We start from the raw sequence: 25,151 nt of genomic DNA on the forward strand, positions 1-25,151 counted from the left end.
GGCTCCTTGGCCACCGGTCACCGGGGTCACCAGTCGGTCAGGCCTCTGTGCTGTCCTGGGGCTGGGACACACAGACCTGGTCCCTGTGCCTGAACACTCATCGTGTGAGCCGGCAGCTCCCCTTATGTCCATCCCCCTCCTCTTCCATGTCCTGGTCTGTACTCCATTTGGTCTCAGGATCTGATGCAGCTGTGGCCCGTCCCTCCCCACCACCCCTTCCCTACCTCTCATCATGCAGGTGGCCTGGCTGCTGTGGCCTTGGCCCAGGGCACTTGGCGAGGGCTGCCCTGGACATGTGGGACCCAGAGTGAGCCTCCTCTCCTGGGGCTCTCGGGACTTTGGGACTACCCAGTCTGGGTAGGGCTAGGGCCAGCCACCAACCCTGAGCTGGGTCCTCCCACAGCCAGCTCAGCAGGTGCCTGGAGGAAGGGGCATACAGTTCCATTCCTGTCTAGCTTATATCTTGGTTGCTGTTTCCAATGAGAGGAAAAAGCCCCTCCCCCTCCACTCAGTTCTGGCACCTTTTTGAGGTGTCTCTGAGCTGAGGTGAAGTGACACAGCAGGCTGTGGTATCCGCAGCCTGATGAGCTGGCATCAAGCGGGAAGTGGACGGTGGCCCAGGGTGGCCCGTGTTCGCACGGCTCTTTGTTCCCTGGTCATGTGGTGTACGGGCAGCAGGTAGGGTGGGATCCTCCTCAAGTGCCCGCTGGGCACATCTATTCTCCAGGTCTTCCCTGGCCCTGCCTGCCCGCGCTGGTCCCAGGATCTCTTTGTAAGCAGTGAGGGTGTGGGGAGGAAATGCAAGCCCCCTTCAGGTCCTGGGGGCATGGCCTTCTCTCCCGTCTCCTCTCCCACCCATGCTGGGTCTCCATGTACTCAGAAACCCCCACCCTCCGAGCTGCTGCGGCTGTGGTAGCTGGGACTGGGGGTTCGGGAGGGGCTGCGTGTGCGGCTGCGGGTCCGGCTGCGGCTGCTGTAGCTCCCGTGGCTGTGGCCTGGGCTGGGGCTGCGGCTGCGGCTGGAGTAGTCGCTGCTCAGGCAGCTGGAGGAAGAGGAGGGGCTGGGCCGGTAATAGGGGATGGGACGCTTGCGGGCACTGCCAGGAAGAAAAAACAGATTACGGGCTAGCTCTGTTCACACGGGTCCCAAGTCCCCATCTGTCTGAGCAGCGGCCAGGGCTTCCTGCCTCAATTCCCCCGGATTCCCCAGCCTCAGACATGACCCCTTCCCAAGGGTATCTGGCAGGTACAGCTGTCACCTGCTACCTCCACATGGGACTTAATGTTTCTTGTTCCCTGCCTACAGGGACAGGAGCCCTGGTTTTGCCAGAGCAGAGCCCCCCCCCCCCCCGCCCCAAGTTCAGAAATCGCTGAATGAGTGCCCTGGTTCAGATACGGGTGGGCTGGGCATCCATTAAGCCTGATGCGGGCGCTCCTACTCCCCCATGCAGTCACAAAGGGTTGGGCTTTCCAAAGGGATGACAGGGGAGACCCTGGCTGCTGCTGCCCACGCCCCCAGGCTTTGCCAGCGTTGGTTGGCACTACTAATCCCTTCGCCTCACTCAGCCACCTCCCGCTGGCCCGGAGTTAGTGAAGGCTACGACCCCGAGAAAAGAGAGTGGTTAAGGGGCCACTGTGGCCGAGTTAATGCTGAGGAAGAAAACAGACGTGGTTAGTGGGGGAGGAGGAGGCAGCCTGGGATGGGTGGAGGGTTGGGGGGAAGCTGTGTTGGGTGGTGGTGTATGTTTGTGTCTGGCTGTTTGAGGACCCCCACCCCAGTGCCTACGGGTGTGGTGTGCAATCTGTGGGGAGATGTTCTTGTCTTGGTAGTCTAGCCCCCACCTCACAGGAGCTTGGAAAGGGCAGTGCCCATGCCAGGGTCATTGAAAGCTGCGGGTGACTGGTAAAAAGCCGACCATGGCCTCACCTGGAGTTCCCGGCCCAGACATCACCCTCCCCTCTGCACACCCACACAATGTATCCATCAGAGGGGCTGCTACAAAACCAGCCAACTCCTCTAGGGCAGGGGTCCCCCCCTCCGTGGGAGGGGCTGGTTCTCCCAGAGACCCCTGGGCTGTGCCCCCTCCTCCAGTGTCCCCAGGGTGGCTGGGAGGTTAGTGAGAAGAGTGGGAGGCAGACAGAGAGAGGGCTGACCAGAGCCAGACCAGCTCACACGGGCATCTCCCAGGCCGCCTGCGGGGAGGGGGTCCACCTGGGCCCCAGGCTGGCCACAGGCCACTCGGCAGGCGGGACCTTGAGACGAAGGAGAGAAGGAGATGTCAATGGTCGTGGGGGTGGGGAGAAGGCTGCCAAGGACCTTCTGGAGCTGGGCTCAGAGCCACCTCGGGGCTTCTCTGCACAACAGCCAGGCGCAGAGCACAGCCTCTCACCGTGGGAGGTGTCCGGGTTCCTGTGCGCCCAACCTGCCCACACTGGACCCTCACCTACTCCCGCCCCCACGACAGGGGCGGTCCGTGCGGCAGAGGCGGACCTAACCCCGCCACCACCACCACCAGCAGCCTCCCCTGCCACCTCCCACCCCCCTGTACCTGGTGATGCGCCGCGGCTCCATGAAGCTGGGCGAGTCCCGGCGCCGCTTGCGGATAGGCGAGTAGCTGCGGGAGCGGCGCCGGGCGCGTGCGGCCTCGGCCTCAGCGTGCCGCGCCCGGGCCTCGCCGTCCTTTTCCCTGGTTTGCGGAGGAAGAAAGGCACAGTCCACTGTGAGCCACGCGGCTCGAAGGCCGTCCGGTATCCACAACACCGCAGGGCCCCTCGACCACTACCCAGACGGCCCCGCACTCACCGGCCCGTGGCCTTCTTGGGCGAAGGCGAGCGGCTGGGACTCCGCGCCCTCTTCTCGGCCGAGCGCGAGCGGGACTTGGATGGCGAGCGGCTCGAACTCCACGAACGCGGGTGCGGGCCGGGGCTGCGGGACGAACTCTTGGCTTCGGGGGCGCCGCGCCGGCCGTGCGCGCCGGGGGATGACGAGTTGCTGACTGGCCGGGCTCGCGGGGGCCGCTCCTTCGTCCTGCGGGAGAGGATGCGGCCACAGGGCTGGGGACTCAGCGGCAGGGTCCCCAAGGTAGGCTGGCTCTAAGGGGGCAAAGAGGGCAGAGCCCAGCCTGTGCGTCTCTGGGGCGAGGGATCCAGGAGGCGAACGCGCTCCGAGAAGTTGACAGGAGTAGGGGTTAGTGTGGCCGGGAGGAACTTAGAGGGCAAGCTGGAATCAGTGGTGGTTTGGTAGGGGGTTGCGCAGAGGCCTGTGGAGGGGAGCTCGTGTGCAGAGGGCCATCCGTGGAGGAGCGCGACAGTCAGCGGGGCGACAGCATCCTGTGCGGGGAGGAGCGCAGGGCTGGGGCGGAGCCACTCACCGTTTCCCGTGTCCACCGTGACCTCGCTCAGAGCCGGGCTCGGGTCCGGGGCCCTGGGCGCCGCCACCACCACCGTCGCCGCCGCCGGAGTCGCTGCTGGAGCGGGCCCTGCTGAGCGAGCGCGACGAGGCCCGGGGCGGCGCGGGCCGGGCGCGCCGGCGGCCCCTGCGACGGGGCGCGGACGCCGAGGACCGGGAGCGCCTCCGTCTCCGTCGCCGCCGCCGCCTCCGGGCCGGCCCGGCGGCCGCGCGGCCCCCGCGACCCTGCGACGACGGCGCGGAGCGCGGGCTCGGGCTGTCCTTCCCTCGCGAGGGCGGCGTGGACACGGCGGCCGCCGCCTTGTCTCGGGCCCTGGGCGAGGGCGAGCTGGGCTTCTGACGGAGAGAGAGGCAGAGGGGGCATGGAGGGATGGAGGGAGACGGGGGACGGGAGGAGACAGAGACAGGCGCGCACGGAGAGACAGGAAGGGGACAGGCAGAGAGAGAGACAGAGAGGCGGAGGGCGGGTGGGAGGGGGGAGAGAGGGAGAGAGGGCTTTCACCGGGCCCGGGTCGGGGGGGTCACCGGTCCCGGAGCATCGCACACACGGTCCCCGCGCCTGCCCTGCCTCTACCTCTCCTGAGTGCCCACCTCTGGCCTCAACAGGGCAGCTCATGCAAGGTTCTCGGCATGCAAAACACAAGGGGAACGGAGCAGTAGGGGGAGAGGGAGAGATGGGGGAGGCTCCAGGACGAGCACCGGGGCTGGTATTGCTCCCCCACTCCGAGTGTGGGGCAGACGACCCCCGACCCCCGGCAAAGAGGTAAAGGAGGGTGGCGCCGGGGAGGCCCGGCCAGGGCCAGCCCACCAAGCCAGGGGGACACCCCCTCCCCACAGCGCTTGGGGTGGGGAGGGGTCATTTGGGAGGGGGATGGAGGGGAAATCACACAGCACACAGATGGGGCGGGGCTGGGTGGGGGCGCAGGGGGAACTTAACTCAAAACTGAACCGAAGAAAGGGAGGGGAAAAAAAACATTAAAAAAAAAACACAACGAAAAAATAATAATCCACAAATGTCATTAGATACCAAAATCAAAACCAATGTCTTAACTCCTGAGGGACCTGAGGTTTCCCTGTTTAATATTTTCCTGTGTTTTTCCGGCCCCTGCAGAGAGCTGCGAAGCTGTCAGTAGTAGTACCCGACTGTCTTTCTGTTTCTCTCTTTGCTTTTTCTTTTTTCTTTTTTTTTTTTTTAAGTTCTGATTTTTTTTTTAAGTCCCTCTTGGTTAACGTCCACTTACCAATTAAGTGGCACTTCCTCCTTTAGTAGGTAAGGTGTGTAAGAGAAGGGAAAAGTGTGGTAGCATAAGTTCATCATTAGATTCACAAAAAAATGCAAGAGAGATAGAGAGAGAGAGAGAGAAACGCAACCACCCCACTCTTGGCCTAAGGGGAGGCCATTGCCACCTCCAGAACAAGGGACTGGCAGTGCCCAGGGGGGACGGGTCATGGGCGGGCACCTCAGGGCGGGGTGGGTGGTGACCTGGGAGAAAGATGGCAAATGCTTTTTTTTTCCTTCTTTTTTTTTTTTCAATGCAAAGGCAGACGCAAGGATGGGGGCAACACAAGGGGCACATTGGTTTAGTTGGAAAGGTGTTGGCTGGGAACCAGGAATCTGTGAACCTGCCGTTAACTGATCAAGTGCCCTTGGCCACTCCACTTACCCCCTCCACCAAGCAAGAGAGGGCTGGCTTTTGCCTCCAGGGAGAACTGTGCCTCCTGGACACCCCTCCCAGTCCAACGGCTCCTTCCCTGCACAGCACTGACCCCTCCTTTCCCAGGCAGGGAGGAGGGGTGGCTTGCATCTGTCTGTAGGTCATGCCTGGCCCCCTCATCTTCACCAAGTCTATCTGTGGTCAGCTTCAGCTGTGTCCATGACCTCAGTAAACCACTTTACAACTTGCCAAGGAGGAGGCCGGGGAGTCCCAGCAACAGGATAGGGGTAGGGCTCAGGGCAGCCTCTTGCAAGGAGGAGCCTGCATTCCCCAGCCCTGTCCTGGGTGCTTTTTTGCAACCCTCCAGAGGATCTGATTGTGGAGGGGGAGAGCCAGGAAGTCAGTCCAATTGGTGCACAGCTGGTGGATGGACAGCTGTAAGAGCCAATGAGCATCAGCCACAGAGGGCGAACCCAGCTGCCCACAGCCAGTGGGGGCTGCATCTGGGTTGGGGGCAAAGGTATTGACAGTGGGCAGAGTGGCTACAGTAAAGTGCCTCTCTGAGCACCTCTCATTTTCTTGACCACTGCCATGGCCCCTCTTCTAGGATGGCAGCTCCACACCACAAGGCGCTCCCCTGCCACCCAGCCCCGGGTGCCAGGCCCCAGCCCTGGGCTCACTCTCTCACTCAGCATCCTTTCCCCTTAATAGGAGGCAAAAGAGAAAGAAAGCCATAGGGAATCTCAAATAGGCAGTGTCTCTTCTATGCTTGAGGTTGGCAACAAGTATTAGTGAGCAGACATAAGAAACAGGAAGGGTACTTGGGAGCCCACACACATAATACCTCCCCAAAATCCTGGCGAGGCTGGGGCCCCCCCATTCAAGAGAGTATCAAGCAAGTGGGCTGAGTACCACACCTGGAAGCCAGGGCCTGGACATGGAGCCTGGCTACAACCCAGACTGCTGACTTAGGGGAGGGACATGGTGTTCCCAAAGCATGGCAGAGCCCAGTGGACTTCCCCAGGCCTTGGCCTGGCATGTTGGGAAGGGCAGAGTGGTGGGGAAAAATAGGGGGGCTCTGGGTCAGATGGCTGCCCACCGCTCTCAGTGAGGCCCCTCAGACCCAAGCCCCTCCCCGACCCCGGCCATGGCTTCTCCCCAGTGGCCAATTGCCTGCTTCTCTCCTGGGATATCTTGACCCCTGAACTCTGCCCTGCCCTCACTTTCTTCTCTCCTCCAAGCCTACTGTTCTGCTACAGTCCAAGAAGATGTTCACTGGCAAGTCCTGGCAAGGCTGAGAACTCCGTGGCATCCACCCTGACCTTGTGGGAGGGACCTCACTCCGGTGAGGAAGGAGCTTAGTCTGCCTGTTGTTGAAATCCGGGTGCATGCCGTCTGTCCTGGAGGGGCCTCTGGAGGTGCCAGAGCAGAGCTGGGACATGTAGGCAGCCCCTCCAGGAAGCTACTCCTGCATGCATTGTCGCTCCCCTTCTCCATGCAGCCCTCCTTCTCAGGGGCCTGCCCAATGAGTGGCCTCTGGCCCCTCTGCCCTTCGAGGTTCAAGGTCAGCCCTCCCCTGGCTGGGAGACCCACCTTGTGTTGCTACTTCCAGGAAGTAGCTGTAAGGATGAGGCCTTGTCTCTGGGACCTTCCGTATGGGGCTGGGGGTTACCAGTCCCAGGACCCAGGGCTGGCTTGGCCCCCTAGCTAATTGTATCTTCTAGATCATTCCACCCTGAGGGGCCTGCCCCCCATGAAGCTGCTCACACCCTGAAGACAGAAGGGTGTTCAAGGTTTTGAGGCAGTCAAAGTCTAGTGTTGGGACAGCCCAGAGAATCAGTGGTGCATGTTATCCCAATTGTTTCTGTCCATGAGGCCCTCAAACTGCAGTGCCCCCCTGCTGGCCAGATCAGGCCCCACCATGAACCCTCACCTGCTGTAAGCCCTGTAGCTCCCAGCTGAAACACTGCCCAGTGGTGAGGCCATGAGGCCCAGCATAGCTGCCCCATCCCACTGCGGCTCACTGCCCGTGTGGGCCCTGAAGGCCAGGGTGTGACCTGAATCCCTGGGCTGCCAGGTGTGAGGGCGAAAGACTTAGCCTCTGCAGTTAGCACCAAATGGGCTCCGCCGCAGTGGATTGATCCGCTCTTGAAGGGGACACAGACTTGCGATGCTACACCACACAGAGATGCATCGGACAGCAAAATGAAGGGGTTGGGGGAAGAAGCAGGAAGGGGGACTGAGGCAGGTGGAGGGGTGAGAAGATGGAGCAGAAAAGCTGTCAGGTGACAGAGGGGAGGGAGTCCAGAAAACCAAAGGGGACAGACCAGGAAACACAGCTGTGTAGCTCATTTAGAGAAAGTGTGAGATACAAATGAGTCATCACTGAAAGAAAAGAAGGGAAGGGAGGAGGGTAAACCAACCAGAGCAAGGCTGAGAGAGAATCACATTTAAACCAAGCAGAGTGGCGGGCTTGTCTGGAGAAGGGCAATGCGCACAGCTGAGCCGGTACCTACCTTCTCGTGGTCAGGGGCAGGAGTGCAAAAACAGAAAAGAAAGAAGGTCTCTGCGTGGGGTAGGCATGGGGGAGGGGCATGGGGCAGCTGATGGGCAGCCAGGGTGTTGGGGTCTGGTCTTGGTCTAGTCCCGGTCCCATTCTTTTTGCTTTTTAAAAGTGACCACTTAGGATTTAAAAAAAAAAAAAAAAACTCCCATAGGCAAGCTTTCCTGAACTCTGTTGTATATCAGATGACCCGGGAAAGCATGCAGAAAGCAGTGGATGGAAGTGGCACTGCAGAGGGCGCTGGCATCACGGGGAGAGAGATGAAGGACAGAAAGCAACAGGGAGCGAGGGAGCAGGAGGAGGAAGACAGAGCGATGCCAGGAGGAGACGTGGGCATGGAGAGGCAGGAAGGGTGAGAAGGTGGACCCAGAGAGAGAGAGAGGAGAGAAGCCAGTCAATAAGACTGGTGGGAGTGGACAGATGGGGGTGGTGCATTTAAAAGGGAAGGTAACCACAGTTTCGATTCAGAGTGGGACCTACACCATTTCCTCCCACCACTGGTGCCTACATAACAAAACACTATCCTGCTCACCCTGGGAGACAGCAGCTGGCCCTGCCCACTCTAACATTATCTGGGGGGTACAAGCTGGGGAGCCCTGGAAGAGCCAGGCCTAGGGAGCATTGTAGCTCTCATAAAGGTCCCCCTAAGCTGCCTGTTAGGTGATGGATTTCGGGCAGAAGGGCAGACTTTGGAACAATTGTGTTCTATATTAGGGTGCCTGGGCTGCTGGTCCGCTCTGCTCCAATTCCAAGTTCCTGCTAAAGGGCATGTTACAACAGGAGGGAGGCTGGGGTGGAGTCCCCTGATCTTGGCATTAGGTGGGTCCAACCCCACACCATGAGCCCCTAGATCCCTCCCGGCCCTTCTCTGGGCCTCCGTGTCCATCCCAACTATGAGGGCTGTGTTGCCAGAGCAGCTGGGGGGTTGCCTGCATTCCCCCATCTCTCTTTGGGTGTGAGTAGCTAAAGAAGCCGGACAGCAGTCACAAACATCTGAGCTGGGGGGAGGTTTCCTCTTCTGTCTAGTGCTCTCTCTACAACAGGGCTGGGGTCTGCTTTTGAATCCACTTCTAAGATGCTGTGTGACCTTGAGCTAGTCTCTGACCCTCTCTGATGTGAGCCATCCCTTGTGTGAGCATCCTGGGAAGCCAATTGGCCGAGGAGGCTGCCTGTCCATCTCTGTCCCCTGCAGGGCTGGCCATGTCAACTTCAGAAGCGCCCCCTGCCCCGCCGCCATCTCCCTTTTTTCTCCCTGGATCTCCCAGTGTCTGTGAAGGTAAAAGTTGAGAAGATCTCCCCAGGGATGACAGCTGGGGAGTGCTTTATTTCATGTTACCTTCCCTTTTAAATTTCCATTATGAAAGAACGCAGAAAAGTTGTCTAGAGATTATATGTCTAGGAGTCATGTTCACTGGAGATTGAAAAGCCACCTGGGGGACACACACACACACACAGGCAAAATTTTAGAACCACAAAGAAGATAGGAAAACCAAACCAAACCAGAAGGAAAATCCCAAACAAACCCAGAGACTTGGCATTTCTGTACATTACAAAAGGGGGGAAAAAAACCAACAAGAAATACAAACAAAATAAAGCAACCAGAAAATGCACAGGAATTGTCCCCCACCCTCTTCTTTGCCAGCTAAACAAGAAATGGAATTGTGATATTACCACTTTTCGAGTAGGAGGCTAAAAAACAAACAAAAACACAGACGGGGTTAAAAAAAGCGAGTGCTTCCTTTTCTTAAAAAAAAGAAAAAAAAGGTGGTATCTGAAAATACCCTGTCCCCAGTACTTTTTCCCCAAAGATGTTTGTTGTTAATTCTTCAAGGTAAAGTTGCAGACACTTGGATGGTGGCTCACCTCCATGCACCTGACAAGGGGCTCACTTTGCCCCCCACCCCCCGACAGGCTTCTTGGGCCCAGAGGGGACCTGGGTGTGGATTGCTAAGTCCCCACCTTGCAGGGTCCAAAAGGAACTGCCAGGACGGAGTGGGGCCTGGGCTGCCTGTCCTGTGACTGGGGCCACAAGTGCACCTTGGGAGTGCCACGGGAGATAGGTGAGGATGGGTTGTAAGCCAAGACTGCTGTCTCCCCTAGGACATGGTGATGGTGGTGGGGCGTCTTCTCAGGGATGGATGTAATCAGCAGGTGCCCAGTCGGGAAGGGAAGGGAGGGTAAGAGGTGGCAAGCAGGCCCAGGCTTCCATGGCCCTGGGAAGGAGGCAGGAGGTAGAGTCCCTGGGGTTAAGAAGGCCTCAAAGACCCTTGCCTGCTTGGGGAGGCCAAGGCAGGAGCAGGTGAGGCTTGCAGCTGATTGGAGGGGCGTTGTGCTTGGGGTACCGTCAGGTTTTGCACTTTCCCTGCAGGGGGGGCGGGGCTGGCGGGGAGGGGGGCCTGTCTCTGCCAAGGCCACCCTCAGCATGCCCTCTCCAGCTCTATGCCAGCCTCCCCGCTTAGTCCAGCTACCCACCTCCGGCAGCCAGCTGCCACCTACGCAGCTGTGTGGTTAAAGGTCCTTGGATAGAAACAAACCCTAACAACAAGCTTTTGGGGTCAGCTGTCTGGACTTTCTTCCTTGCGAGTGAGGGGTGTTTGAGAAAAGAAAAGAGTGAAAGGAAACAGCCAAAACTCAAAACGAACTGACCGACACGTACATGTTTGCTGCCGAGACCTGGGGTCGCAGAGGGGCAGGGAGCAGCGGCTCTCCCACTCCTGGCTGCGGCTTCTTTGGGGTTGGGGGGAGGCGCTTCATCGGCCTCCTCTCCCCAGGCGGTTCCCCAGTCCCCCATGCACACCCAGTAACCTCCCTCACCAGCACTGTAGCGCGCCCCTCGGAGGGGCCTCAATCCTGCTGCGTGCAAGGGACAGACAAAAGGGCATGGGGAGAGAACCCCAACCTGTTTTGACACCCGCCCACCCTCCAGTGCCAGCTGCCACAATCACCAGCCTGCCTGAAGACTCCCCCCACGGGAGTGGGGGCCCTTGCTGGAGCGTAGGCAGTGACCAGCCTTTTTTCGGGGGGGGTGGGGGAGAGGGCGGTGAGGCGTCTCCAAGGGAGTGAGTGTCCCTTGGAATGGGCAGCTTAGGGAACTCCTGTTCCCAGTAAAGAACAACGACTCTTACAAACGCAGCTCTGTGGTAGTAGGTGGAGCCCAAGTCGGGAAGGGGCCGGCTGTGAGAGGGGGAGGGACGGGATGGGCCCCAGGAGCGGCCCGAGACTGGGTGGAGGGGGTGGATCCTGTGTCTGGCTGGAATCCTACTCCTGATTGTGACCCCTAGCAACGCTCGCTAAGCTCCAGGGTGGCCCAAGCCCGCTGGCCGCACCACCCCTCCGCCGCACACACACCTCGCCCCGCCTCCAGCGCCCGGTGGCACGCAGCAAACCCGCATCCCCTGCGCTCCGGTGCCAGGACGTTCCCCTCCTGGGCCAGGCAGCAGGGGAGGCGCAGCGGGGTGACGCCAGGCGGGCAGCGCAATCGAGGCACCCCGAGAGAGACCGGCTCGCCGACCCCGGCCCTCGGCCTCCCCTCTTACCCTCCCAGAGCCCGGCCACCCCCACCCCGGCACGGCACGGCGCGGGAACCCCGGGCACCGAGAAGCGTACGTACATCGGGCGGGCTGCGCGCCGGGCCCGGGCGGCCGCCGTGCGCCGCACTCCGCTGCCTGCCGCCGCCGTTCTGTTGGGGCGACCCCCATCCGCTGCCGCCCGACGGGGAAGCCGACCGGCTCGCGCTGGACCGCTGGCTGCCGGTCTTCCGCCCGTCATCTCGGTGCTTGGGGCTCAGTCTGGGAGGACGGAGATGGAGATTGAGGGGTGGGAGAGCCGACGAGGGACGACCCTCAGTCTGCAGGCTCCGGGGGTGGGGGGACAGCCGCACCCCCGACCCCAATGAGTCGGCCCCCGTACTGCGGGCTGCTCTGTCTGCAGATGAAAGCAAGCCTTGGAGTCAGGCCTACCTGCTGGGTGACCTGGAACCGCTGTACTGGGAGGACACTGAGGGGCTACGCGAGCTGCCGCTGCTGTGTCGGTGGCACCTCCGGTTTGGAGACTCTGCGTGAGGCCTGTAAGAGGTGGGGAGGGGAAGCCACTTGCAACCAGGGTCACCCTCCGTAGAAAATAGCCCTGTCCGCCCCGTCTGCCCGCAGACAGAACCTAAAGAGGGTTGGTGCTGCAGAGTTTGAAAAAGGTTCCCGTGTTCTCCCGTCAGGCCTGACCTCACCACACCAAAGCAGATGCCCCGATTTTAGCATGAATGTGGGGAGGGTCCAGCTTGACAGGAGCCCTGGCTTGGAGGCAGGGGGGAGGCCAGGCTGAGGAGCTGAGCTGGCTCTGTCTGCCAGCTGCCTGCCTGGGCAAGGGGCATTCCCAGAACTCTTGGGAGGGTCAGGTGTCGTGACCCTAAGGGCCAGGCTCACAATGAGAGCACAGCAGGTGTGTGGGACAGAGGGAAATGGGGCTGGAGTGTTGGGGCGGAACTCACCTCTTCCTATCTTTGTTCTTTTCTTTTCTTTTGCTCTTGGGGCTTCGAGATCTGCGGGGAACAAAGGCATAACCAGCGTGGTGTGGGGGTGTGGTCTGGCCAGGGCAGGACCTGTACTCTGGGCCACCTTCCTGGACATGGTCGCTACCTTGCTCTACCTGATTTCTCCCTTCTCCAAGCCCCAGCTGGCTGTCACCTCCTGCTTGCCTCTGGCAGGTGCTGCTGCCTTCAGAGGAGCCATGGGTGTGGTCCAAGCTCCTGAGTGGCAGCGCTGGGGGCATGTCCTCCTAGCACTCCCAATTATGCCTCCCGCCTGGGGTTCAGCCCAAGTCAGCTCCCCAGGGGTTCAGGGAGCAAGTACTCCACCTCCTGGTGCAATCTTTCTGCTTTCTGGTGATGCTGGGCCACTGTCTCCTCCACAAGCCTGCCACCCATCAGCTCTGTGGGGCAGACACCCCCAGCCCCCTCCCACCTGCAGATTAGGCCTGTGAGACCTTGCCCCATCCTCCCTCTCACCCATGTTCAGCGATGCTTGTGGTGCTCAGAGACCCCAAAGTGAGTGAACCCCAAAATTGTGCACTAGAGGGAGGGGGAGTCCAGCCTGAAGCTGGTCTAACCCCGGGCTCACTCCTGGGGAGCTGGCTGGAGGGTCTGTGCCAGCTGGCGGTAGCCACGAGGGGGCAGCAGGCCTCCACAGGTCTGGGAAATAGGGGTGGCCCCAGGATCCGGCGTTTCTGTAGACTCCTCCCCTATCTGATGCCTGGTACTGGGCCAGTTCTCACGGTCGGGGAGGCAGATCGGGAGGTGGAATGGGGCTAGGGACCCCCCCCCCACCCCAGGGCTGCTGGGAAGGGTCTGGTCCTGAATGCCAACCTTGGGATGGACGCTCCCACCCTAACTTTCCCAGTTGCTGTCTGCTCCTCCCAGGTTCCCCAGCCTCAGCCTGGGTTCCTGACTCCTCCCCTCTCCCATTCATCCTTGTGGGCTCCTAATCCTTACTAGGTGGAGGCCAGCCCCATGGCCAGATGGGTGGTGAGGGTTGGCACCTGATCTGATCGCCACCCTCAAAACTCCACCTCTTGCTGGAGCCCACCCTGTCTCCTACCCACACATTCAATCTGTTGCTTCTTAGTGGATGCTGCCTGGTACCCGAACCTGCAATGTTGTCTGAAGTTATTGGGGTCTCCCCTCCGTGGAAGCTGGCCCTCTGTCGAGCCCCTTAGAAGCAGGGATGCGTCCTCCCACTCCTTTCTCAGTACTGCTTCCCCTTCCCATCCCCCATCACAGCCTGGCGAGGACGGGTTGGGGGTTGCCTTGGTCCACAGCCGGTGCCCACAGCCCCCCTCACCTGTGCCTCCTCCTCCTCCGGGACCCAGAATCGGACCTGCAGGGCGACACAGGAGCACTCATGAGCTTGCCTGGGGCGGCCTGGGGAGACCCCGTCCATGGGCACTGTCCTGCTCCAGGCCCTATGGCAGTCATGGCAGACAGGGTACCTGTCACGGCGGTGTTTCTTGACACTCTTCTTCTTCTTGCGCAGGGGTGAGGAGCTCCCACAGCTGCGGACATGGTGAGGGTCCCCAGTGAGCCGGCGTGGGGAGAGCAGGGCAGGGGACCCCAAGGCTGTCCCAGTGCTCAGGACTGGTGCGGTGGTCCCCATGGGGTGTTGGCAAGGTAGCAGTGGAAAGAATCCTGGCTGTCACCCTGAGGTGCCACCCCTTCTACCTCAGGGATAGGGTCTCGCCTACCCTCAGACACACCCACCGCTGGCCCGGCCCTGCTCACGCATGACACTGACCTGCACACCGACCCTGGTCTCCGTTTTTTGCTGAAGGCAGGTGCCAGTGAGGAAGACAGACAGACAAGTGGGCAGGGTTAGTTGAAACCCCCGTCCCTGCCAGGCCCCAGGGTTTGGGGTTCGGAACATAGAAATGGGACTGGAGATCACAGATTGATTAGGCTCTGCTAAACCTGGGGACCCCTTCTGAGACTTGGTCCCTGGGTCCAGTTATCTCAATGCAGGGAGGGGGCTTGGTGAAGGGGAGGGGTTGAAAAGGGGGAAGACACTTGTGGCATCAGAAGAGGGTTCAGAAGGGAAGGGGGTCTGTCCATCGTCTGGCGCCCTCCCCCTTCCTCCCAGCCCCAGCGCACCAGGCCCTCACCGGCTTCTCCGGTGGCCACCTTTCTTCTTCTTTTTCTTCTTGGGAGGGGGCGACGCCGAGCTGCTGGACCAGTGTTTGGTCCTAGACGACGACAAGAGGCAGGGACGGGGGTTGAGGGGGGTCCCGTGCCGCGCCCCTGCCGCCCCCGCCCGCCACCGCTGACCTGTAGCCCCGGTGTCCGCGGTAGCAGGCAGCCGGGCAGCCGCAGTCCACTGGGTCGTCGTCCTCGTCAAAAGGCGGGTACTCGAGGCCGGGCTCGGCGCCCTCGGCCAGCCGCGGGGTTTCCGCCGCGCTGCCGGGGGACACGGACGGACGCTCAGCACCCACACCCGTGGTCCCTGCCGGTGACCTTGGCCTGGCCTGGGAGGGCTGGGGGTGGGGCGGGGCCTTGGGGAGAGGTTACCTCTGACCTCTACCCTTGGAGGACCAGAGGAGATGCCTGGTGACTTAAAGGGGTGCTTCCCCACACACAAGTCCCCAGTCTCTAAGAAAAAGCAAAGCCGCTTGGGTGGGTGGGTGACGCAAATCCATCCCCCATGAAGGGCCCCGCCCCTCCGAGTCCCCACCTCCCAGGGTCCCGGCCCCTGAGCCCCTTAGCTTGATGAGCAGACGTCCTCCCACCTGTCAGAGCCCCCCTCCCTGAGGTCTGCCCTGCCTCTCCCTGCCCACAGACCATTCATTCCCTCTCTGAAATATTCCTTGCCCCTCCTCCTTCCCCTCTGCAGGCCGGCCTCGTCCTCATCCCTCTCTGTGCTCTGCTGCCTCCCCAGCTGCCCGACTACCTTGCATGACTCTTAAGTAGGCAGAGGGGCCCAGGGACTGGGGACCGCAGTCCCCTACCCCTGCCCGCATGCTCCAGCTACACCCTGTCACGGAGGTTCACCTCTTAGTGCAGCTGCCTTTTCCTCCAAGCCCCTAGGCTTAAGGCAACAGCCAAAGCTTGCAAGACCCAGGAAAGCCCTGGCCGGTAACTCTCGTGGTTCCTGAATTCCTGACAACTCTGGTGGGGTGGCAGGGCTCTTGGGACACTCTGAGGTCTCCCAGGGTGTTGTGGCTTGAAGGGACCCTGGAGGAGGCCCAGGTCTAGGTGTCCTGGCTGGAACTCCTTCCCTCCCGGACACTGCCCCTCCCACATCATGGCCTCAGCCCCGAGGGGCCAGCGAGGCTGGCAAAGCAGGGTGCAAAGCCCGCATTGACTTTTCAAGGGGCAGTTGCACCCCAATGTACCCGGAAAGAGCAAGGGAGGCAGCAGAGCACATCCTTTGTGGGTTGCAGGAGTGAAGAGAGAGGGACTCCTGGCCCCCACATTCCAACTCCCCCACATCCCTCCCTGCACACATTTCTGCTCCTCCTCCAGATACCCTGGGTGGGGTGGGGTGTGGGGTCCTAGCTCCTGTCTCTGAAATCTGCAACTCCCCTAACCCGTCCTTCTACTCCCAACCTCCTCCCCAAGGGCCATCATTCCCTTCCTACAAAGCTCCAGACACATAGAGGCCTCACCCCACCTCCCACCAACAGACACCAGACACCCCTTCCCTGCCCCAAGGGGCTGTGTGAGCCTGATGGAATGGGGGGGGGGGTGGAGAGGGACAGGTCCTTGGCAAGGTGAAAGCACCGCCTTTGTGGGGTACCTGCTGGGGGTCCTTGCTGCAGCCATCCCCTCCTGCCTCCTTGCTGCCCCAACCCCCAGCCTGCTGGAGCCTGTGGGCGGCAGCCCTGGGAACCCCTTTCCTGGCTCCCTTTGCTCCAGGCTTGGCAGAGGCATCTTGTTGGCTTCCAGTACCTGGCTCCACTCATCTACTCGGTGGGATCCACCATTCTGGCTTTTTCCTGTCCTTTCTCTCAGCTGATGCTATCAATAAGAACAGAGTTCTACGCTGCCGAGAGTTCGCTGCAGTGCTGGTCTTGTGGGTTAAGCTGCTGTCAGCGACACATAGGAGTACCATTAAGTCCTGGCTGCTCCGCTTCCCATCCAGCTCCCTGCTAATGTGCATGGGAAAACAGCAGAAGGTGGCCCAAATCCTTGAGTCCCTGCCACTCATATAAGAAACGTGGATGGAATTCCAGGCTCCCAGCTGCCATCCGGCTGTTGCAGCCATTTCGGAAAATGAAGCAACAGATGGAAGATCTCTCTACTTCTCTCTCTAACTCTGCTTTTCAAGTATTTTTTTTTAAAGAGCTCCCTGCAGTCCACATGCCGTCCACAGCTACTGCTTGATTGAGAGAGACTGCTCCTGCTCCAATTTATAGATGAGACAGCTGAGAGGTCCAGAGAGGGAAAGGGAGAGCCCCCGTGGCATTGGGCTCTCTGAGGAAAGCAGAGAAATTCTGTGTAATGGGCTTTGGGAACAGGACAGCCCTTGAATTTACTTACTGAGGAGTTCAGTGGTCTCCGCCCTGCTGGACGGCCATTGCTGTGGGTGTGGCGTGCCCAGCTCTGAGCTATCTCATGCTTTGTGCCCTTCCATTCCTACTGCTTCCGTAGCTGAGTCCCTAGGCTGACCACGGGAGGTGCAGACCAGGTTGGCTGCAGAAATTCCAAAGGGCAGAGCCGTGTCACGGTGGAATGTGGAACACAGCAGAGCATGTGTGAGGGACCAGTCACTGTGGCTGGGGCTCCAACCTGGGTGTGGGCTGGCTGGTGCAGGCTGGTCCTCATGCCAGCTGGTTTTTGCTAATTAGTGGGTTCTGTTTCCCATTAGCCTGGAGCATCATGGCCACTTGACAGATGAGTCCAGATAGAAAAGGGAGGGGATGTGCACCAGGGGTCAGCTCTCATTGCTTGTTCATGGGGCCAACATGTCAGGCGGGCTGGGGGCTGGGGACCAAGGCAGTGGGGGTTGAGATGGAGATGGATAGGGCGTGGAGCCTTCCCTTTGGCTCCTTACAGGGCAGGCTGGAGTTTGTTGTGCATAAACACAACAATATTAGAGTGACTTTCTTCCATACATTTTATTATACTAGATGACTATGAGACCCATCCTTCTTTTTATTATTATTATTGGAAAATCAGATATACAGAGAGGAGGAAAAACAGAGAGGAAGATCGCCTGCCCCCTGATTCACTCCCCAGGTGGCTGCAATGGCCTGAGCTGAGCAAATCTGAAGCCAGGAGCCTCTTCCAGGTCTCCCATGTGGGTACAGGGTCCCAAGGCTTTGGGCTGTCCTCAACTGCTTTCCCAGACCACAAACAGGGAGCTGGATAGGAAACAGGGCTGCTGGGATTAGAACCAGTACCCATATGAGATCCCAGCATGTACTAGGCAAGGACTTTAGCCTTTAGGCTACTGCATCAGGCCCCAAAACTATCATTCTTAAAACAAAGAATGTTGAAGGCGTCTGTGAGAAGGAGAGGAAAAGTGTGTCTCCTGAAAGGAGATGAGCTTACTTTTATCCCAGGACTTTTGGAGGCGGCCTTGGCTGGTGGGTAGATTGAATCTGTGTGGAAGGGGACCTGGGTGTTTCAGGCTTGGTGTCAGCAAAGATGGGAAGTGAGAGTGTGTGGACCACGGATGGCAGGTGCATGCAAAGGAAGCTGAGAGTGGGTGGCCAGACTGGGGCTAGGGTGCAGGAAGCCCTGGGTGCCAGGCAGAGGAGGCAGCCTGTAGGATCTGCGTCTGTGGCCAAAGAGACTCAGCATCCAGTTGGTCCCCAGTTGTCCAACTCCAATGTCCCTGGAACCAGCGGGCACTTAGCACACCTCTGATTGACCTGGAGTTTCACCCAATAGGTCCGTCTTCCAAATGGAGAAAGTTCCTAAACACCTGATCACATTGTGCCTTCTCCCCCGAAGTCACCACTTGACCCATGTGTGGGGTCACATCTACGCTGTCGCAGGTTAAATGCCATTAAACTGCAGGAGAGACTGTCACGAGAGGCTGTCACTCAAGCCAGTAAATTGACCTTGAGGAGAAGGATGGTCAGACCCCTGGGGACTAAAAGCTGTGGGACTGAGCCTGTCCCTGCTGGGAAGGTGAGGATCATCCAGACCCTGCAGACCCTGCAGACGCTCTGACCTGGACCTGGCTTTGTCATTTTACTCCAAGAGGGCGTTGCATTTCTGCATGCCTCGACATTCAGTCTAGGATGGGTGTCAGGGAGAGGAAGATGGTGATCAAGAGGCAAACACCACAGGGTCTGCCAGGTGGTCAGAGGGATCCACAGGCTCTGAAGGGACTGCGGCGATCAGTACAGGGGATTGAGCTGGCCAGACAGAAAGGACTAAGTCAAGGCCAGTGGAGCAGTTGCCATTGCTGCGTGAATTTGGTGGTGCGATCGTCTAGCAGAGGTGTGCATGGGCTGTGTGCTTGCTGTGACTCACACTCGTTGTCATGTTTAATCTCCTAAAACTCCTATGAGGCAGGTACTAATATCCTCATTGTATATCCTATTGCATATTCAGAGATCCAGAGAAGTCAAAGGCCTGTGCAAGTCACCCGTTGGGAGCCACAGTCTGGGCGATGATCCTTGAACTCAGGAAGTTTGGATGGGATGAAGGTATGTAACTCCAGAGCCTACACGCTCCCTCCATTACCCCCATGCTAGGATGTGGAGAAGACTTGGTCAGATTTCAAGGTCACAGGAATTGAAACAACCCACCTGTCACCAGCCCTCCCATCACCGCTGTCCTGCCCCTTGATACGTCAAGCCAAGATGTTCTTGGGTTCAGCACCGAGGACGCCCCCCCCCCCCACCCCCAGCCAGCACGAACATGGCAGGATCATCCATCCTTGAGCTTGCCGCAGTCACATGGGGAGGACTATTTTCACACTATTTTAGGCTGCCCAGGCTAGAAGAAGCCTCTGGTTCCACCCTCTCAGTAGGAAACCATGTGTCTCCATCTCTTTCCCCACTGCACATGCGCAGGGCGTTGAGAACTATGTCATTCAGGAGGCTGTACTGTTTCTTCCTCCAGGGAGTAGGGAATGGGTGCCCCCTTCACATCTGCCCCCCCACCCCCGCAACATCCCCAGCACCAAGATGGGCAGATGGCACAGACATTCCGATGAAGGCACTAGAGCCTCACCACAGCATGCTTCCCCACGGGTCCTGGTCCCTGAATTTGTCACTCACTCAAAAGTCAAGAGCATTGGGAAAGGTCTGGGATCCACCCACTGCCAACGGAGTCCCAGCTGGGAGGGGACAGATGTGATGTTCTGGAGGGATGAGGAAGGGGAGTTGTAGGGGAGAGACATGAGGATGTGGTAGGGGACCCAGGATGGGGACCCTCAGCTCTGGCAAGTGTCAGGGGAAGGGGAGTCAGGAGTGGCCAGAGAGCCAACGGCTTAGTTGGAGAAGGTGAGGAATGCTCCCCCTGCACCCTCTGTCCCCACCGACGGTCTGGGGTAGTCTATTCTGATGGGATTGCTTGCCCCAGAGTGACTGCAGCAGGAAAGCCACGCTCTGCCCAGCTGTGGGTTTGGGTCTGTCAGTTAAGACCAATGGGGCCTCTGCCTGCTTCCCAAGCAGGTGTGGTGTGTGTGGAGATAAGATCAGCTGAGGGTGCTATTGCAGCCAGAGTAGCATAGGGGTACTGGGGCAGGTGGGAAAGGCTAAGGATGGCAAAGGGGGGGTCTACTCGGAAGGATGTTCAGAAGTGTACCCAACATGCTCTGCCTGGCCCATGTGGGGCCTGACCAACCCTCCTGCCACACACAGAGGTTTGCTTGGTCCTGGGTATTTGGTGTATCTCCATTGCTCAGGGACTGAGCTAGTGCCCACGGGAGCTCCCCTGCCCCACAGAGTCGCCATGATCTCCACAGAGCCCATGCCCTCCACCTGCCCAGCCTTTGGCCTTGGTTTGGGCGTATGGGTGCCAACTTCCCTGAGCCATGTCTACAGCTAGAGATGCCCTGAGCCCAGAGGAATCCACTGGAGAGGCGTACATAGTCAGGCAGAACATCCCCAAGGCTTCCTGATACCTGATGTGCAGCCCGAGCCCCCTGGCCAAGATCAAGGATGCCCCCATGCCCCTTCCTGAGCCATAGAAAGAGCCTGAGACACAGCAGTCCTCAAAGCTCCTGCCTTGTATCCTGGACCACGTCAGGAGTTCCCGCCTTCTCTTCCTCACCCCCTGAGCTAAACCCCATACCCACCCCACGTAGGTGTACACTCACATATGTCCTCCAGGCCGGTCATCCCTCGTGAGCACCCCCTCCTTCTCCATCAGCATCTGCCGGAAGGTCCCAACCTTCTGCCGGATCTCCTCCTCGGAGTACCTGGTGGGGCAAGGGTGGAGGGCACATACAGGCTTCCGGAGGGCTCTGGCCAGGCTCTGGTCCCCTCCTGCCCCCCACCTCCACCAAACCCAGCCCAGTAGGCCACACTCCAGGTTGCAGTAACTTATCCAAGATCACAGGACCAAGCCAGGTCCTTGGCATCAAGGCTATTCCAGGTCTGCCCATTATGCAGATGAAACAAATAAGTGATTAAAAAAAAAAGATACATTAATGGATGTGGTAAGAGATGTGGGGTGGTAATGTGGATGCTGTGCTGCAGCTTCCCTCTCTCAGTCAGTCTTGTCTTGGACCACGGCCTTGGGAGTCCGCCTTGCATCCCTACCTCCAGGCAGCTGGCCTGGGGTTCCAGTGCCAGAGCCCCCGATCCTGTCTGCTACCAGCTCTCCCTTCTCTGAGCCACATCCCAAGCCAGGGACTAGAGTGTAGAATTATCTGTCTTCATCCATGAGCCCACACGCTGAGGTCTGTCACTACCAGCCAGTGCCCTGGCCTTCCAGCCCAGCTGGTACCCACCCTGCAACCACACTGTCCCCATGCCCATAGCTCCTTGTTCTGTGCCTCCTACAGAGCAGGTATCTAGCAGCTGTTATTGAATTAATCTTTTTTTTTTTTTGAATTTTTTTTTGGATGAGTCTTAGAATCCATCTCCCCCCCTTCCCTGGTCTGCAGGTCATTGTCCTGGACACTGGACTCAGCAGCAGAAAAGCAAGGGGGTCCTAGTTTGTCCCTGCTTATCACTGTACTTGTCCACACAGCAGGCCAACCTTCTGTGCTCAGCCTGTCCATGAAAATGGGACACAGTGCCTTCCTCCTCGCCCTCCACTTCTCCACTTCTTTCCCTCTACTCCTCCAGGAAGATTCAGCCAAACAGCATTCCTTTCCCAGAGCCTTAGCGACAGGGACCAGGGACGCAGCCTCTACAGGATGAATGAACTTGCCGGTTGATCCTGAGGGGACAATCGTGGCTCAGCACCAAGTCCTGACTCACTGTATGCTTACGGCAGGACAGTCTCCTCCCGGCCAGCCTCCATGCTGTGCTGTGTGTGTTTCCACGGCAACTGGTGCCCATCTGGGTTCCCGGCAGGTGGTTCATGCTCTGCTGATTATCTGAGAACTCATCTATATCCTGTGCTGGCCCGGAGGTCCCAGAGGGCCAGGGGACTTGTCCGGTTTGTTGTGGCATCCACAGTGCCTGGCACCATGCCTTGACACCTCGGGGCATCCAAAATGCCTTGGAAAATGAGTGGCTGGTGATGGAGCAGCACTGGAGAGTTGGGAGCTGAGGGCAAGGGAAAGAAACCCCAGCTCTGGGATCCGGTGGGTGTGAGGAGCAGCTGGTGATGCCAGAACAGGGGAGGGGCACTACCAATGGAAGAGACATGACCCCCTAAGATCACATAGTGAGGAGAACAGCTAGGACTTGGCAAGTGATTGGATTACAATGCAGGTTGGATGAGGGGTGCCCCATACCAGGCATCCCTGGAGCCCAGCTAGGTCTTAGAAGTACAGATTTGAGGTCCTATGTAGCTCCACATGGAGGGCTGGGGCCTGACTTGGGGGTACAGGGTCTTTCCTTGCAGCCTCTGATCCCCACGTGACTTGAGCCACCCTGTAATGCAGCCTTCACCCAGTTCTTCTCCAAGCCCGGAACCTTCTCCAAAACCCTGGGCCGTGGCTCATCCCCTTCCCCACCCCGGGCAGTGCAGGAGGAAGGACTGGTGGCACAAGCTCAGAACAGTGGAGGCAGAGGAAAAGGGCTCCTAGCTCACCTGCTCCTTGGGAACCTGGCTCAATCACTGTCACCCATGCAGGGAGAAACCCACATGGGCCCTTTGGGGGAGGGACAGAGAGGCTGGCTGGGCTGGAGCAGGGTGCTCTGGGTCTGGCAGGGGTGGGGAAGACCTAGGCCAAGGACAAATCCGGGGCAAATCACCAACTACATGGTGGCGGAGGGGATTGCAGGCCAGGGTCCAAGTTCCCCTGGTTGGGAGTCAATGGAGGAAGGGCAGCCTGGGAGATTGGGGTAAGCCTGTGTGCAGCAGGGCCTAGGTCCCTCCTTGTAACTCTGTAGTTTGAGGTTCTGTGACCCACTCATCTCCACCCCAGGGGACTCAGGAAGTCTCAAGTGTTACCACATAGCCAGTCCTCGCAGCTGTTGCTCCACCCGGCCAGGGATGTGTGGGGGCGGAAGGAGGGGACAGGGCATGATAAAGGAGCCAGCAATTAAAGCCTGGGACCCCCTACTTTCTAGCGCCATAATCTTGGCATGTCACACACTTCCCCCAGCCTCAGCATCTGCATCTGTGAAATGGGAGCCTGCTGTGAGAACTAGACCACCTTGCGTGGCACCTGGCGTGGAGCAGGTGCACGGTTAACGTAGCTATTGAGGCTAACTCTCCCCAGAGAAGTGGGCAGGGTGGGTTCTGTCACCCCAGGATCCCTGCCTTGACTCTCACCAGTTCTGGGGGTCCCAGGGAAGTGCCTGTCACCTGATGAGCAAACAGGACAGGAAAAGGGAGGACTGGTCCATCACTCCTAAGAAGAGGGGTGCACAGCCCGAGGGCTGGGAGCTGGTCCCATTCCCTACTGATGACCACAGGTTACATGTGTGGTGCCCAATCCCCATTGGGCACCCCTCCTTTTTTTCTTCCTGCACATCAAACCCTCCCCCTCTCTCTGTGGGGAGCCTCTGCCACGGGTCCACCAGGTCCTGATTAAGCCAAGCAGCCCGCCAAGATGTGGCACTCACTTCCCAGTGGCCTTCAGTTGGTGATGGTCCCTGGGTGAGGCTCGTGGGCTCCTATACAGCCTGCAGAGCCCGCTTAAGTGTCCCCTCCTCTGGCAGCCCTTCCCTCCAGAGCCCCACCCTCCCATCCTGTCCTGTGCCCAGGACTCTCTGTTCTAGGGCTGAGGTGGTTGCTAGCACGTGGCTTTCCATTCTGAGCTGATGGGTGGGGAGTGTGAGCCTATGACCACAGGAAGCTCCTCCGGCTTAGGTCTAGGGTTAGAGCTTGGGCAGAGCTGGCTTTTGCCATCAGCTTCCAGACAGAATAAACTAATCCTGGAATGAAAGGTGGGCTGGTCTGGCTGGTTCCGCCCTCCGCAACCTCCTCCCTCCCCCACTTCCGCTCACCCTTGCTCCTCCATCATCTCCTGCAGCTCCATGCACTTGAGCTCCACACGCCGCTTGCGTTCGTGGTCCAGGATCTCACGATGCGCCCGCTTGACCAGGCCCGGCTCCGCGGCGCGCAGCTCCTCGTCGGCTCGCGGCCAAGCCCCCGAGGAGGCGCCGGGCTGCGGGAAGCCGTTGGCGGCGTCGGGCGGGGACGGCATACCTGATGCTCCGTTGTTCACGGTGGAGGACATGACGCCTGGTCCCCGTAGCCGCCGGTCTCAGCCGGCCGCCCTGTAAGAACAAACACAGACACCGGGGCGGATGGTCACTTCTCAGCCACCTGCTAAACCCTCCCTGTACAGGTTAATCCTGGAGATTTAAAGGCCCCTCATGGCGCTAATCGGCTTCCCCTCAGCTAGTGGAGCCGGCAGGTTTGCACCTCTGGGTCACACCCCCAGGCCTGAGCAGGGTCGGAGCTGGACCTTTCCCATCTGTGAGCCTCCCCAGGCCCTGGCTTGGAGCTGTCATCTTCAGGATCCCAGGGACCACGGAGAACAACCTTATGGACAGGAAGGCAGCCCCCCGCCCCCCGCAGCTCCCGCTGGCGTCGTGGCTCACACATTGCGAGCTATGATTCCTGGAATCTATTTTACTCTTTTAAGAAATTATTTTTGGGGTGGTGTAACGGCTTGGCACCTGCAGAGCTGACATCCCATATGGGCATCAGTTTAAGTCCTAGCTGTTCCATTTCCCATCTAGCTCCCTGCTAATGCACCTGGAAAAGCAATGGAGGATGGTCCAAGTCCTTGGAACACTGCACTCATGTGGGAAGCCTGGAAGAAACTCCTGGCTCCTGGCTTTGGTCTGGCCCATCCAGCTATTGCAGCCATCTGAGGAATGAACTAGCAAATTGAAGATTCTGTCACTCTGCCTTTTAAATAAATAAATAGCCCACATACATCTCAATCTCTGTCCAGTGGGCAGCCTTGCAGAGATGCCGGTGATGGCAGGGGTGGGGTGCTGGGAAGGGGGCTGGTTCACACTCAGCTCCATCTTCCACCCCCTGCCGGCAGGTGCACTCGATCTGGCTAATGTCTCCAAAGTCAGTGTTCCAGGCAGGGGTCTCCCCCAGTCAAACCCACCAATCTGTCCCCTCCTGGGTTCTGGAAGCAGTGCTCCTGAGGGTGTGTTCCAAGGAGACTGGTCTCCCAGGCAGCCTGAACCTCCTGCAGGCTTGGGGGTGTGGGGTGGGGGTCAGTGTGACATGGAGGTGAGTGGCTTTGACATGGAGCCAATCCATATGCACACACACACATACAATACACACATATATAATACACACATGCAACACAAAATACATACACATACACACAACTCACACACATGTGCACACATACACACTCTTCAGGACCTGTGTCTGCACAGAGGGGCAGCACCTCCTAAGCTATTTTCATTTCCTTTCTCCAAGGTTCTTCCGGTTGCTAAGCAACAGAAAGGCCTCATTCCCAGGGAGTAGGACTAAGAGA

At 59.0% G+C, this 25,151-nt stretch overlaps 1 protein-coding gene across 1 annotated transcript; it reads right to left on the reverse strand.

Moving 5' to 3' along the window:
- Positions 1–876: 876 nt before the first annotated feature.
- On the reverse strand, positions 877–23,876 carry LOC121168001 (serine/arginine repetitive matrix protein 3-like). Its single transcript, XM_040997754.1, has 14 exons — positions 23,644–23,876; positions 20,388–20,489; positions 14,435–14,563; positions 14,272–14,352; positions 13,908–13,937; positions 13,606–13,668; positions 13,458–13,493; positions 12,110–12,160; positions 11,586–11,690; positions 11,237–11,414; positions 3,371–3,744; positions 2,803–3,027; positions 2,549–2,686; positions 877–1,096 (listed from the first exon to the last, which is right to left on the reverse strand). Exons 1-14 carry the CDS (start codon positions 23,874–23,876, stop codon positions 877–879), a joined length of 1,965 nt encoding a protein of 654 aa, XP_040853688.1.
- Positions 23,877–25,151: the final 1,275 nt, after the last annotated feature.

The sequence above is a fragment of the Ochotona curzoniae genome, unplaced genomic scaffold (genome assembly GCF_017591425.1).
Source record: "Ochotona curzoniae isolate NIBS_2020 unplaced genomic scaffold, NIBS_Ocur_1.0 patch437, whole genome shotgun sequence".
Taxonomy (NCBI): domain Eukaryota; kingdom Metazoa; phylum Chordata; class Mammalia; order Lagomorpha; family Ochotonidae; genus Ochotona; species Ochotona curzoniae.